Source organism: Notolabrus celidotus, chromosome 8 (genome assembly GCF_009762535.1).
Source record: "Notolabrus celidotus isolate fNotCel1 chromosome 8, fNotCel1.pri, whole genome shotgun sequence".
Taxonomy (NCBI): domain Eukaryota; kingdom Metazoa; phylum Chordata; class Actinopteri; order Labriformes; family Labridae; genus Notolabrus; species Notolabrus celidotus.
The window spans coordinates 5,545,259-5,561,109 of NC_048279.1; the positions used below are offsets into that span (position 1 = coordinate 5,545,259).

Sequence of the window (15,851 nt, forward strand, 5' to 3'; positions counted from 1 at the left end):
TTAAATCTGTAGTTTAATCTGTAGTTAAATTCGTAGTTAAATCTGTAGTTTAATCTGTGGTTTAATCTGTAGTTTAATCTGTGGTTTAATCTGTAGTTTAATCTGTAGTTTAATCTGTAGTTTAATCTGTATTTTATCTGTAGTTAATCTGTAGTTTAATCTGTAGTTAATCTGTAGTTTAATCTGTAGTTAAATCTGTAGTTAAATCTGTAGTTTAATCTGTAGTTAAATCTGTAGTTTAATCTGTAGTTAAATTCGTAGTTAAATCTGTAGTTTAATCTGTAGTTAAATCTGTAGTTAAATCTGTAGTTTAATCTGTAGTTTACTTTGTGGTTTAATCTGTAGTCTAAACTGTTGTTTAATCTTTAGTTTAATCTGTGGTTTAATCTCGGTTGAATCTGAGGTTTAATCTTTAGTTTAATCTGTGGTTTAATCTGTAGTTTAATCTGTAGTTTAATCTGTACTTTAATCTGTGGTTTAATCTGTAATTAAATCTGTAGTTTAATCTTTAGTTTACTTTGTGGTTTAATCTGTAGTCTAAACTGTAGTCTAAACTGTGGTTTAATCTCGGTTTGAATCTGAGGTTTAATCTTTAGTTTAATCTTTGGTTTAATCTTTAGGTTAATCTGAGCTTTAATCTGTATTTTAATCTGTGGTCATTTGAAGGTTAAGGGACTGTTATAATGGTCTTCCTTCTTGCCTTCAGTCTCATGCTCAGACCAGCACAGACGATGTCATGATGTCCTTTCTGCCTCTGGCCCACATGTTTGAGAGAGTGGTGGAGGTACAAACTTTGATGCTGAGTGTTCTCCCTCTGTGTGTTTGTGTTTGGTCCATCTGTGTGTGTGTGTGTTCCTGTGTGTGTGTTTGCCCGTGTCTTTGTGTACCTGTGTATGTTTTAGGTTCGCTGCCCCATGTCGCACAGAGATGTCCATATTTCCTTCCTTCCTTTGGCTCATATGTTTGAGAGAGTTGTACAGGTAGTGTATCCTCCATTAGTTCCTGTAGTCACCCTTTGTTAAAGACGAGTGTGTGCCCATGTTCTCATGATGACTGGTTCACGCTCTTCCTCTCTTAATGCTGACAGGGAGTTATGATAGTGCACGGAGCCAGGATTGGCTTTTTCCAGGGAGACATCCGTCTGCTGTCAGATGACTTGGGCACCCTGAAACCTACGGTGTTCCCCGTGGTTCCTCGACTCCTCAACAGGATGTATGATAAGGTAGGTGGCTTACACACACACTTCAGCATATCTCAATATGCATTAACTTTTAAAGCAAGCGTCACTGTCAAGCAGGCTGTCGTACAAGAGAAAGCTTACCTCTATTTACCATGAATGTAGCACAAACATCAGGACTTCAGCGCAACACTTGTATCACAGGACGTGAGGTGAAAGTCAGGCACATTAAAGGCATCGTGCTGCAACGTTCCTGTGGCTTTCAACAATATAAAACTTGCATGATTGTCCCATGATTAATCATAACCAGTCTGTGTGACTGCGTAGGTATATAGGTGCTGTCCAAGCGGCAACCTCCAGTCTAAAAATATGAGGCCAATGTGGAAGTGCTAAAAACTACAGTTCATCAAGGATCAGCTTGAGGCTGGCTCCGGAAGTACATGAAACCACATACACACCAATTCAAAGCAGACGATCTTTATAGCAGAAATAAACATGTTTACAGTCTGGTACAAAAACCGAGTGTACTCTGGATAGCTCAATTCTTGGTCAGCTCACACTGTACGGGGGGTGATTTTTTTCAAACACAGAAATTTCCATTATGAGAGGCGCAGCTGACTTGATTGACAGGCAGGAACACTGTAGCTGTTGGCTAGGACAGGGGTTCCCAAAGTGGGGTCACAAGACACTTAAACCCTCCTGTTATGTTCGTTTCTCTGGAACAGCAATAATGTTCCTGGGTCAATTTGACCCAGGGCATATTCAATTATCCAAAAGTGTCAGATCCCCAAAAAATCCCAAAAACAATTTTTAAATATAATTTTTAACTCCATTACTAACCATTTAAATAAATATTCAGTCCATTAGTGTTCTTTAATTCTCACAGATCATGGTTCAATGAAGATAACTCACTTTTTTTCATGAAAATTAATGTTAAAACTTTTTTTAATGTACAGTGGAAAGCCCTAAACATAAATGCAATAGTTTTACATGACATAGAATTTTGTTTATTATATTTTACATTTTGAAAAAAATAAAAATTATGAAGTGATGTTGATAAATGAACACGACACCTCTTCTGTCACATGCTGCCCAGATATTTATGCTGCATTTTGCTGGTTTGGAAGGCATGTATTGCCTAAAATAGACTTTAAAAAGGGTCAATTTGACCCGCAACATAACAGGAGGGTTCAGGGGGATGACGAAAGATCTTCCAGATTTTCATTTTTATTTTTTAAGTTATCTAAAATTGTATGTTTTACCCATTGTTGTAAATATTTAAGAAAAAGCATCAGTAGTAGCAGGTTCATTCATAACCGCACAGCAATCAGAGCCACATATGCATGAAGCTAATTTTCTGCAGACCAGCTAAACAAAGCAACATTTTAATTACATCCAGGGACAGTGGGGGTCGTGAGTCTTTGGTATTGTAATTTGGAGGTCGCGGCCTGAAAACTTTGGGAACCCCTGGGCTAGAAGGCTTAAAGCCCGCCTCTTTACCTCACACTAGCTGGACAGAAGTTTAGTTGAGTTCAACATTTCCGATTGGCCTCAAGACAGCACTTCAAGAACAGATGTCAGTTCTCCAAAGAAGACTTGTGAGTGCGTGTAAACGTGTCACCAGGGCTGTCTTGTCCCTGGTTGATTGAGAACTTACTGGGCTGGTCCGTGCCGTGTTGGCTGCTTGAGTTTGAGAGTTTGTTCCTGAGACTCAGAGTTTGCTGATTTAGGATTTTTGCGCTCCCTGTTTACAAAGTGATGCCACAGGTGTCTTTGCTGATCTTGTCTTGTACATGTGTAGGGGATGTTTTGTAACAAACGTCTCATCCTGCTTTCTTCTAACAGTCACACGTATCACTGACTGTGATGATTTGCTATTTATGTAGCATGCTGTCAGTCCTGTGGTCTCACAGTAGTTACAGGCATTAAGGATTACATTATAAACCTTGTTCTTCTTATTTCTGATGGCTTTTATTAGACATTTTTTGTGTCACAACCAGCTAAAATCTTCTCACAGGGCCGTTAAGTAAATATTTGTACATTAGCCGAACTCATAGAGCACACAAATAACTCAGCTGCAACACACACACATTTATAAAGTTTATTAAGAAGCATGTTTTTTAACTTTACCTGTTATTTCTCCTCTGGTCATACTGTCGTAAGAGTAGCAGACAAAGGGACATGTCTGTCACTCTTATAACCCCTGAGGGTGCTGGTGATACTCTTCTTAATAGTAAGCCATGTAAGCCATCCTTATTTAATTTTGTGTGTGTGTGTGTGCCTCTACAGATCTTTGGGCAGGCCAACACCACCCTGAAGCGCTGGCTGCTGGGTTTTGCTTACAGGAGGAAGGAGGCAGAGATGATGAGAGGTATCGTAAGGAAAGACAGCATCTGGGATCGACTCATCTTCCGGAAAGTCCAGGTACAGCAAGCAGTGGAGTCTCGGTGCATCACGTTACGTTTGAGAGATACATTCACAGTAATGTTTTTTACTTTGGTGGGGTGAAACATTCAAGTATTTCAAGGAACATTTGTTTTTTTTATGTGTACATTGTGCAAGCAGAGTTTTCATAATCTACTCAAGTGAGACTTTGGAAACAAATCCCAATGAAACAAACTTCTGTAAGAGAAACAGACATGAAAACAGGGGGTGGTTGATGTATTTTCTCAAACTACCAAAAAGGTGTATCCTGAGGATGTAGCTAATGTTTCTCAAAACAGTCTTGTTCTCACCTTTATGCCATCCCTTGTGTACGTTTGTACACAAATATGTTTTCAAAGTAAAGATAACTTGTGCAAAGGCGGGAGAGGTTCTCACTCCCCCTCCTGCAGCCCTGATTGATTTATGAACTTCTGAAGCTGTTAATGTAGACTACTGAAACACTAAAGAAACATGGAGAATGAAAAAACATTTTAAATGTGCAGACAACATCGAGTGTGAGACCAGTTAATATGCTCAGAGCTCACATTAAGACGTGCAGAGCAATAAACAGGTCAGAGGTGATTCAGGCAGCTGAAGCAGACAGCACAAAGACATTTTAGGACCACATGTGGTGCAGTTCCTCTTTACATCGTATGTGAAGGACTCAGCTAACAGGGTTAACTGTGAGTGTGCTGCCCTCTACAGGCCAGCCTGGGAGGTCGTGTCCGTCTCATGTTAACAGGAGCTGCTCCCATCTCTCCGGCTGTCCTCACCTTCCTCAGAGCTGCGGTTGGTTGTCAGGTAACTTGAACTTGACATTGAGGTCTTATTTCATATTTGACTCTGTCTTATTTCATCATCTGTTTCAGCTTCTGTCCTGCAGAGCTTTCGTTTCTACAGTCCATGTTAAGTCATGTAGTTGCTGTCTTTTATATCCTCATCCAAACTGCTGTCTCCAGTTTGTCCTCTGTTACATGGTCGTCTGTAGCACCTCGGTGTGATGATGTCATGGTGATAAATAATCGTAATAATGATGATGTTTCCTCGTTGTCAGTTCTATGAAGGCTACGGACAGACTGAGTGTACCGCTGGATGCACCATCACCCTGCCTGGGGACTGGACTGCAGGTAGTGATTCTGATCCCAACGCAGGCTTCAGATGTCTCAAACAATACATTTTAAGGTTCAAGGTTCACTTATTGTCATTCAATCATATAGGAAACATGAAGGAACCGACAACATTACTCAGGTCCAGCAGTGTACAGAATATATAACAAGCTAAAAAAATAGACCCTATGAATAAATAAATACTTAACCTAAAAGCCTACAGTCAGTAAATATTAAACATAGTTTAAAAACCAGCATGTCAAAAGAAAGTGCAGTAGTATGTGCGTGCAGTCACAGCAGTAAAGTGCAGAGAACAAGTCTCACAGCTTCTGGAAAGAAGCTACACCTTAGCCTTGTTGCTTTGAGGCTACGCAGTCTTCCTCCTGAGGGGAAGGGGGTGAACAGTCCGTGTGCTGGATGGGTGGGGTCCTCCATGATGTGCAACACCCAGCCTCTGCACCTGCTGGCATATATGTCCTCCAGGGAAGGGAGGCTGCTGTTTGTAGTTTTTTGAGCAGATTTAATCACTCGCTGCAGAGCCTTCCTGTCAGCCACGGAGCAGTTGCCCTACCAGACAGTGATGGATGCTGTCAGTGTGCTCTCCGCCACACACTGGTAAAAAGATGTCAGCACAGCAGGGCTGAGGCCAGCCCGATTTAGCCTCCTCAGAAAGTACAGGCGTTGGTGGGCCTTCTTTATGGTGCCGGTTGTGTTGGTGGCCCATGTGAGGTCATTGGAGATGTGCAGGCCTAGGTATTTGAAGGTGGACACCATCTCCACAGCTGCGCCTCTGATGTAGAGGGGGTGATGAGGAGTCTCTTCCTAAAATCCACCACCATCTCCAGTCCTCAAGTTATTCCACCTCCTACCTGAACACAGACTCATTATTGTTGGAGATCAGTCCAACCACAGCCGTGTCATCTGCAAAATTCACTATATGATTGTTCGGGTACCTTGCAGAGCAATCATATGTGAGGAGCGAGTACAGCAGGGGGCTAAGGACACATCCCTGTGGGGAGCCCTTGTTGAGTGTGATGGTGGAAGATGAGACGCCATGGATCTTGACAGACTTTAGAATAGTTCTCCTGCTTCTACTTGTTCATAAAACAGAAAATGGTCATGAACTTTAGTAAGTAACTAAGACCCTTCAGGTCATCAGTTATCAAGCAGCAACCTGAGCACCAAACATCTAAACTGCTTTTTAATTGTTCCTTTTTCAGATATTTGGATGTTCATCTTCTTTTTTAATATCTGCCTCTATTAGCTGCCTTTGCTTCTGTTTCAGAGGCGGCTGTAGCTCATTGGTAGAGTCACATCAAAGCAACTTTATTTATATAGCACATTTAAAACAAACAGTGTGGGAAGAAGATCAGCCAAGAAGGATGGTGCTAATCAATTAAGGGCCTTTTCTGTTAACAGTGATTATTTTTATTTTTTTTAAGTTGTATTTTTCGGGGTTTTTTGCCTTTATTGACAGGACAGCTGTAGAGAGACAGGAAATGTGGGGAGTAAAGAGTGGGGGAAGACATGCAGCCGGGAGTGGAACCAGCGACCTCTGCGACGAGGACTGTAGCCTCTGTATATTAGACCGCTAGGCCACCAGCGCCCCAACAGTTAAATTTTTAAATCAAGCCTGTGATGGACTGGAAGCCAGTGAAGAACATGCAGCATGTGTGTGATGTGCTCCCTCTTTTTCTTACCAGTCAGGAGACGAGCAGCGAGCTGCAGGCACTGAATTGAGGACATGTCTAAGCCCACACACAAAAAGTTACAATAATCAAGCCATGAAGTAATACAGCCGTGTACCACTCTCTCTATGTCTTTGAGAGGGAGGTAACCTTTACCATGGCTATCAGTCTCAGATGGTTCACTAACTTTGGATGCTCCCATCCAAAAGGTTGGGGTGTCCAGACACAACAACCTCAGTCTTTCTCTCATTTAAGTGTAAAAAGTTAAGGCTTAGCCATAACTTTACATCATTTAAACAATTCAACATGGACTGCATTAAGCTCAATGGTATATACATTTGCATCAGCAAAACATTGAAATGAGACATCACAGTTCTTAAAAACAGATCCCAGTGGCAGCAATCACAAAGAGAACAAGATTGAGTCAGTTGTGCCTCAAAATTGTCTAGAAAATCCAAACTTTGAATAGTTTTACATCTTTTTGTACGCCCTCATGTGTCTGCATAAACAAGACTGCCTTTAAAGAGATGAATTCATTGCTTTACAAGAACTAAACTCCCCCTCGTATGCACAGGTCACGTTGGAGCTCCTCTGCCCTGTAATCTACTCAAACTGGTGGACGTGGCTGAGATGAACTACCTAGCTGCAAACGGGGAAGGAGAGGTGAAAACCAAAGACAGCAAACACGCCTGATCACAGATAATGTTGTCTTAGTGTTAGATGTTCACAAGTGTGTTTGTGTTCTGTGTTCAGGTGTGTGTGAAGGGTCCTAACGTGTTCCAGGGCTACCTGAAGGACCCAGAGAAGACTGCAGAGACGGTTGATGCAGACGGATGGCTTCACACTGGGGACATTGGAAAATGGCTTCCTGTAGGTTAAGTTGTTTGTGTTCAGCCTCACTTCACTCACTTTGTTTTATCTGACTGTGTTTCTTTCAGGCAAAGTTAGTCTATATATAAAGATTTATAAAAGCTGCAGCACTAACCTTGCATGCACGTGTTTACAGAACGGCACACTGAAGATCGTGGACAGGAAGAAGCACATCTTTAAGCTGGCGCAGGGGGAGTACATTGCTCCTGAGAAGATCGAGAACATCTACTCGAGGAGCGACGCGGTTGCACAGGTCTTTGTTCATGGAGACAGCCTGCAGGTAGGCGGAGCACTGGACTGCCACTGAGCTACATGTCGAGCCTGATATGTCACTTCTCTAACAGTTGCTATATGTATGGTGTTGGTCTGCAGGCTTGCCTGGTAGCAGTGGTGGTTCCTGACCCAGACTTCTTCTCTGGCTGGACCAAGAGGACTCTGGGACTTGAGGGCAGCTACCAGGAACTGTGTGACAGAGAGGTATGACTTTTCTGTTTATTCATGCTTAAAGCCTCTGGAAACGTAAATGGAATATTTAAAATGAATCTAGAATATCAAAATTAAATATGTAATCAAGCTTCAATTAAAATCTGAGTTAAAATAAACATCCAACTATGAAAAAACTCAAACTATTTTCCAGTTCAGAGCATTTCTCAGGACTGTGTGGGCGTGGCCTAACTCTTTGATTGACAGGTCAAGAGAGAGTTCACAGCCTGCATGTTTGAGCCGTCTGACTCTGAATCTAAAGACATCAAAACTCCAGGATCTGAAAATGATTCATTTACAATGGTCTCTGAGTGCTGAGTCACAAAGTACTTCAGAATCAGGACTTCTATCATTTATTAGTTTATCACTCCGTAGTCTCCGGGGCTTCAGGACCATGGGACGCCCGGAGCAGAGGAGGCTGAAGTGTAGTATGTGCACCCAAAGGAGCTCGGCTCCAGGTCTCAGACGGAGCTGTTTGTCTAAACTCTGAGCTGTTTGGGGAAAGTTAGTGAACCGGTCCTTAGGAGAGTTAGTGAACCGGTCCTGAGAAAGTTAGTGAACCGGTCCTGAGGAAAGTTAGTGAACGGGTCCTGAGGAAAGTTAGTGAACGGGTCCTGAGGAAAGTTAGTAAACCGGTCCTGAGGAATGTTAGTGAACCGGTCCTGAGGAAAGTTAGTGAACCAGTCCTGAGGAAAGTTAGTGAACCGGTCCTGAGGAAAGTTAGTGAACCGGTCCTGGGGAAAGTTAGTGAACCAGTCCTGAGGAGAGTTAGTGAACCGGTCCTGAGGAAAGTTAGGGAACCGGTCCTGAGGAAAGTTAGTGAACCAGTCCTGAGGAAAGTCAGTGAACCGGTCCTGAGGAAAGTTAGGGAACCGGTCCTGAGGTAAGTCAGTGAACCAGTCCTGAGGAAAGTCAGTGAACCAGTCCTGAGGAAAGTCAGTGAACCAGTCCTGAGGAAAGTCAGTGAACCGGTCCTGAGGAAAGTTAGTGAAGCGGTCCTGAGGAAAGTTAGTGAACCGGTCCTGAGGAAAGTTAGTGAAGCGGTCCTGAGGAAAGTTAGTGAACCGGTCCTGAGGAAAGTTAGTGAACCGGTCCTGAGGAAAGTTAGGGAACCGGTCCTGAGGAAAGTTAGTGAACCGGTCCTGAGGAAAGTTAGTGAAGCGGTCCTGAGGAAAGTTAGTGAACCGGTCCTGAGGAAAGTTAGTGAACCGGTCCTGAGGAAAGTTAGTGAACCAGGCCTGGGGAAAATTAGTGAACCGGTCCTGAGGAAATGAGCGGAGCATGTGGGGGCTGCTTTAGCCACTCGGCCGCCGCATAACTCGTACGCGTCCCAAAGTTTCCCTGAATCCACTGCAGTTAGGGAAATAGAAGAATGACAACAAGCTGTCATCTTCACGGTGGATGTGCAGACAGGGACACACGAGCACAGCGGCACAAAGAGCAGAGAGACAGCTATACAGACAGATTACAGACAGTATGTGACGAACAAACAAGCTAACACCTAAGACAACACTGAAGGGAGCTGGCTGAGATGTCAGGAAACGGTCTGAGTAGGAGCGGAGGAGTTTTATTGAACGTGTGCACGTGACTGAGTGTTTCATTTATGATTGGTTTGATATTTATTTCATCATAAATATCCTTGCCTTCTTTATCCCAGCGTTAGAACATTATCAAAAACGTAACCGATGATATTTCAAAAATGGATTTAAGTTCATTTCCAATACTTTTAATATATATAATGGCATGTAAATGTGACTATAAATATCATAGGTAGAACGTTTTTGTTGATTTGGGTTAATAGAGGCTTTAAATAGATAGATAGCTTTAAATAGGGATAGGAGTTGCAAATTAGCCATGGCTGCTCTCCTGTATGCAAAGCATCTACTCTGTATACTGTATGAAGCGATGTTTCATGCACTTGTCCCCATCAGATAAACAAGTAAATAACAATGAATAATTTAATATTACTACAAATAAAACTAATGAAGCAGTTTTTCAAGAAGCAGAGCTCTTAGAAATGTAGAGCTGGATTCTGTCTGCCCCTGAGGCAATAAGCTGTGACTTGTGCATGAATATCTGTCTTTATATAACGTTGTTTTATTTCTTTCTGTTGATGTTTCCTGCGTTTTGAAGTATCATTGCTTTAAAGGTGACATATCACGCTTTTTTCATCAATATATATTGATCTAAGAGGTCCCCAAAACATGTCTTTAAAGTTTGTGCTCAAAAAAACACTTTGAAATCAGATTTTGGTCTGCCTGAAAAACCCTCTTCTTCAGTCCTCCTCAGAACACTCTGTTTTCTCTCTGACCACGCCCCCTCAGGAAAGGGATGTGCCTCGGCTGTCCAGCACGTTGATCTAATGTTTACATGTTGGCTGAATATACACGGCTGCTCAGAGATCACGTTACTTCAACCCTCTGAATCTGATCCAGAATCTGATCCTGACGGAGAGGCGCCTGTAGCAGGACCTTTCTGAACCATTGGTCACAGATTTAGTGTTTCTTGTTGTTTTATTTATCAGTATGTAGGCGTGTGTCTTGGTACACAGCTACGAACATGTAGCTATGTGGCTATGCTAACTAGCGCTAGCACTTATCCATGATAAATAAAAATCATCCACTAGATCTTCAAATCTGCAGACGTGGGGAGTAAAACCGACCTCTACCAGAAAGGCAGCGGGACCTTTCTGAAGGATTCTGAAGCTCCTTGTTAGCATACATGTGTGCAGGTAATGAAAAACAGGAGAGGGGATTCAGTATTATTTTATACAGTCTATGGGCTGAACAAGCTCCGAGCTCTGACTCCGTGACAGACCGGATATTGTTGTTACGTAACAAAAACACGGAAGTCTGAAACGGCTGGTTTCACACACATTTACAGAAAGGTGGAGAAATCAGAACAGGGGCAGAATGGATTCTTTTCATTCTCGGGGGGTTTGTACACATGCCAGGGACACATATTTCAGGTAGAGAACCATTAAAAAGTCCATTTTGCATGATATGTCACCTTTAAGTTAACATCTTTAGTTTATCCTAAAGAATATTACCGACACACAGACTTTCATTAGTGTTCATGGATCACTAAAGATTATGTTATTGTGCAAGAGGTCATGACTTTGGATACATTTACAGTGTTTATCTGAAAATCTTTAAGATCATAGCTTTAAGTGAGACTTTTTATAAACCTTTCTTAGTGACACCATGCAGACTGATCGCCTTATGAACAAGTGAATGTAGCTTTTAGACATCAGTAAAGCACAATAGATGTTGTATGCTGTGCTCACAAAGCTTGTTTAGTGTACACTAACACTTTATGTAACTCAAAAGGCTTAGTGTACAAAAATTGATTTATTACGTTATATACTCATGACTTGGTAAAGAAACTGAGATTGTGACGCAGCATTTCAACATTTGTGTTGTTTTGTGAGTTGCAGTGTATTGTGAGGTCTTCCTGTCTTGTCCTCTGTGTGTGTATATCAGCGTGAAATATGGCAGCAGACTAACTTTAAGTTTTATTTTATTTTGCTAATGTGTGTGCAATTTTCTGAGGTCTCCCTGTTTCATATTTGTACAGGAGGTCAAAGCAGCCGTCTTGAAGGACATGATGCGACTGGGCAAGGAAGGAGGCCTGAAGTCCTTTGAGCAGGTACGATACACGATGATCGTGCAGCTAAGATATGAAGTCTCTGTACACCACTAGGTAGCTCGGTGGTCTGCTGTGTTGCTGTTTTGTCCCCCTCTGTGACACAATCTGCCAACATGTGTGTGTCCTTTAGGTGAAGGCCATCTGCATCCACAGCGAGCTGTTCTCTATAGAGAACGGCCTGCTGACCCCGACCCTGAAGGCCAAGAGGAACGAACTGCGATCATACTTCAGGTCCCAGATAGATGAGTTGTACGCAGGGATCAAAATGTAGAAGGAGAGGAGTGCAAGCACAGAAGAATGTACACAAGATATCTACCAAAGGTGCAGAATGAAGGGAAAGAGACAAAAAAGAAGAGGTCCAAAAAGATCAGAGGCCTGTTTTTAAGGGTTAGATTCATTTAGAGCATTTAGAACAAAACAGAAGACCTGTCAGATCTGTGACAAAGAAAACATCTGAGGGTCCATGCTTGATTTTATGCCTCACAAATGTTTCTATGATGAATTAGTTTTTCCTTTTCTATGTACAGAAACATATGTTTCATAAAGTGTTGATTCTAATCGATTGAGTTATGAACTCGTTTTAAAGGGAATATCAAAGTGCAGCTTTGTAGCATCATTTCTCTCAGGACCTTTATGTCAGGAAGCATTCATAGTACCTCCTACACACACACACACACACACACACACACACACACACACACACGAACACACACACACGCCTTCAAGGCAATAAGGGAAAAGCTGACCACCAATATGAGTCAACTGAGGGATCAATGTGGAGAAGAAGCCATATTAATGAACTGACCCAAACTTTGACATTTCTGTCTTTGATGAGATTTTTCACTCGTGTCATGATGTGTTTTTCTCTGTGTTGTTGAATCGTTTCATTGGAGAGTAGGAAATCAACAATGCATTGCTGTGGCTGAATCCTTTGTGTGAATAAGGTTTGATTCATTGAGGACGCTGGAAACCAGCAAAGTCAATGTTGTAATTTATTTATGAAAATAACATTGAAGGGAGAGATTTATTGAAGGAATCTGTGATGTTTTTTATAATATAGAAGGGTAAAAAAAACAAAGCTTGAAGGATATCCTTTTGAATGTTTATGGCTCAGGACGTTTAAAGAATGTCAATATTGTGAAATAATTATAACGAGAACTTGAAGGAAAAGACTTGTTGAAGGAATCAGTTATCAGAATGTTATAATGAAGGGGGAAAAATACAACTTGAAGTTCATCCTCTTTAGTGTTGAAAGGTAGGACTGTGATTTTAACAGTGGTGTTGTGATATTTGTTTTTGTCATCTCAGATTTTTATTGTAAAGATTATAATTAAAAAATATCAAAATAAGTGTGTGTGTGTTTTTTCTCTCACCATAAAGCTATATATTATTATTAGTAATGTAGTCACGTTTCAGTTTGTCATTTCATTTTGGGTCCCGTGGATTTATTTATGTTGCAACAACATTTTTGTTAATTTAATCATTTACATTTAATTCGGACACTTAAATCATAACAAATAGATGAAATCATCAATTTCTCATGTCGGGGTGCTTGAAGTTAATTTTTGCCCACTCTATTTAAGCTACTGAGATGTACTTTGATACAACCTCCCATCTTTTTCCCATGGAGATCTGATGTTGACAAATATCTAACGGTGGTGATCAAAACATAAATTTGTTGCCACTTTGAGTCAATGAAATAAAAGCAGGAAAACACAAACCAAACAATACGTATTGTTAATAAACCTTTAATTCAACTTATTCAACAAACGTAACAGAAAGTTGTGATGTTTTTTTAAATGTATATGACGTTTGAACAAATGGGAGAAACTCTGTGAGTCACCATCCCCACAAGGCTCAATGAACCGACACAGAAGAGAGGAAACACAGACTAAATACTGACAGGGACAATCAGACTCAGGTGAGACAATCAAACTCAGGTGAGACAAAGAGACACAAGTGAGAATCAGAGACACAGGTGAGACAATCAGACACAGGTGAGACAATCAGACACAGGTGAGACAAAGAGACACAGGTGAGACAAACAAACTCAGGTGAGACAATCAGACACAGGTGAGAATCAGACTCAGGTGAGACAATCAGACACAAGTGAGACAATCAGACACAGGTGAGACAATCAGACTCAGGTGAGACAATCAGACACAGGTGAGAATCAGACACAGGTGAGATTCAGACTCAGGTGAGACAATCAGACACAGGTGAGAATCAGACTCAGGTGAGACAAAGAGACACAAATGAGAATCAGAGACACAGGTGAGACAATCAGACACAGGTGAGACAATCAAACTCAGGTGAGACAAAGAGACACAAGTGAGAATCAGAGACACAGGTGAGACAATCAGACACAGGTGAGACAATCAGACTCAGGTGAGACAATCAAACTCAGGTGAGACAATCAAACTCAGGTGAGACAAAGAGACACAAGTGAGAATCAGACTCAGGTGAGACAATCAGACACAGGTGAGACAATCAGACACAGGTGAGACAATCAGACTCAGGTGAGACAATCAGACGCAGGTGAGACAATCAGACACAGGTGAGACAATCAGACTCAGGTGAGACAATCAGACTCAGGTGAGACAATCAGACTCAGGTGAGACAATCAGACTCAGGTGAGACAATCAGACTCAGGTGAGACAATCAGACAGGTGTATGTTTAGGACATAGCAGATTTGAGGTAAGATTTTAAATTTTCTGTATTCATTGCATGTGGGGAGAAATTTTGATGGGATGCCTCTGTATATTACTCCAACTCTGTTTTATCCAAGGAGCTTTCATTTCTGATCATATTTATGTCTTATTTGATTTATCCTTTAATTTGGATATCTTACCCTGTCGTCATAAATTAATTTCTGCATCCTTAACCATCTTTCTACAGAAAAGTTTTCTGCTTCTTGTAATGATGGCCCTGTTTTACTATGTGGTGATGTTGAGTCTCAAGTAAAATCCTGAAGTGAGCACTGTCGTTCTATCCTAGATGAAGTTGCACGACTAAAATCTAGATTAGCTCCTCGGGAAAAGCCCTCCCCCTGGATGATTGACAGTATCCGCTCTTTTAAGCGAACATGTCGTAAAGTAGAGCGACTGTGGAAATCCACCCGTCTTCAAGTTCACCACCAGTACCTCAAAGATCCTTTAACTGAGTTTAACAATATGGTTCAGGAACTAATTATTTTTCAAATCTTGTATTACAGTGTCAATGAACCCCCAAAATCCTGTTTGACAACCTTGATATAATAAGCAACATATTCCTCACCTCCTTTGTTGGCAAGATAAATGACATCTTTCTCCCTCTGTTCCCTGCCCATTCCAGCCAACAACACTTGAAAGGTTTTCTTCTATCTCCTTTAAAGAACTCACAAATCTAATCAGTACTTTGAAAACCTCCTCTAGTCCCTGTGACATTTTACCGACCCATCTACCTGTTATGGAACCGAGAGGGGTCCAGCTGCAGACCTCCACTCTCAGCCGACTTAACGGCTCCTCCACTGTGAAGTGGAAGTTCACTGACACCTCCACCGTGGGACGGAAGTGACATAATTCTAATCCTCCTTTTCTTTTTCTTTTTTAAATTAACAAAAACAATTTACTAAACATTGTGGCAAAAATCCTTCACAATGGCTTTTGTAAAGGACAGGTGCAAATGGTGCATTTAAACAAATATATATCTCTTAGAAAAAAGTAACTCTAGAAACCATATGAAGTGCAGTCTGAAAATGACATCCAATCAGAAAACAGGAAAGAAGGGAGAGAAAAAAGAACAAAAAAGCAAACAGCACAATACTAGGGCTTTCTTTGCAGATCATACTTGTTAATCAAGTTGAACAATTTCATAGAATATGTGCTTTTCGTTATTTTAAGGGCTTTAGTGAAGGAGAGAAAATCATTGTAAAATATATAAAACCCAGGCTTTACCTTCATATATTTGCATCTATGTATGTCAAATTTCGCTAGGATGAGGATATTATTAATCAAAAAATCACTCTTTGTTCTCTGAGACAAAGCCATAACTAATGTCCTTTTGTAGAAAGGGTTTAAGTAGAATATTGGTATGGAGCCAGTCGTGTATATCAACCCATATTGCTTCTGAGAAAAAACATTGAAAAAATAAATGCTCTGTAGTTTCAATATCGTTTTGAGGGACACACACCATTCAAAATTTTAAAGTGTATTCTAATCCCCCTTTGTGGTCTCAGCCATTCAGCCGCCTAGCTCCGCCTCCTCCATTGTAGGACAGAAGTGACGTAATATTGTGCGTTTAAGTTACACAACTCCATTATATCATATAAAAAATAACTTTAACTAAATAACCGTAAAATAGTTATCATGAAACTGACATAAATTAACATATTTTACCTTTATGTGTTTCATTTAATATGAAGTGAATCAAATTGTTGTGAATCTTTAAACCTTGAATTGATCCGACCTCTATCC

The 15,851-nt window shown here is 41.0% G+C and overlaps 1 protein-coding gene across 5 annotated transcripts in view; it reads left to right on the plus strand.

Moving 5' to 3' along the window:
- Positions 1–12,745, plus strand: part of LOC117817407 (long-chain-fatty-acid--CoA ligase 1-like) — a 28,864-nt gene extending 16,119 nt beyond the window's left edge. For 2 of the 5 annotated variants that reach the window (XM_034690117.1, XM_034690116.1), the window contains 12 exons: positions 707–784; positions 903–980; positions 1,088–1,222; positions 3,467–3,601; positions 4,307–4,402; positions 4,656–4,728; positions 6,970–7,058; positions 7,149–7,265; positions 7,402–7,545; positions 7,638–7,742; positions 11,325–11,396; positions 11,527–11,667. In XM_034690117.1, the coding sequence (XP_034546008.1) occupies positions 707–784; positions 903–980; positions 1,088–1,222; positions 3,467–3,601; positions 4,307–4,402; positions 4,656–4,728; positions 6,970–7,058; positions 7,149–7,265; positions 7,402–7,545; positions 7,638–7,742; positions 11,325–11,396; positions 11,527–11,667 (1,263 nt within the window). Of the gene's footprint in view, positions 1–706; positions 785–902; positions 981–1,087; positions 1,223–3,466; positions 3,602–4,306; positions 4,403–4,655; positions 4,729–6,969; positions 7,059–7,148; positions 7,266–7,401; positions 7,546–7,637; positions 7,743–11,324; positions 11,397–11,526 lie in introns of all 5 variants that reach the window. The other 3 variants (XM_034690119.1, XM_034690120.1, XM_034690118.1) reach the window with 2 other exon arrangements.
- The last annotated feature ends 3,106 nt before the right edge of the window (positions 12,746–15,851 follow it).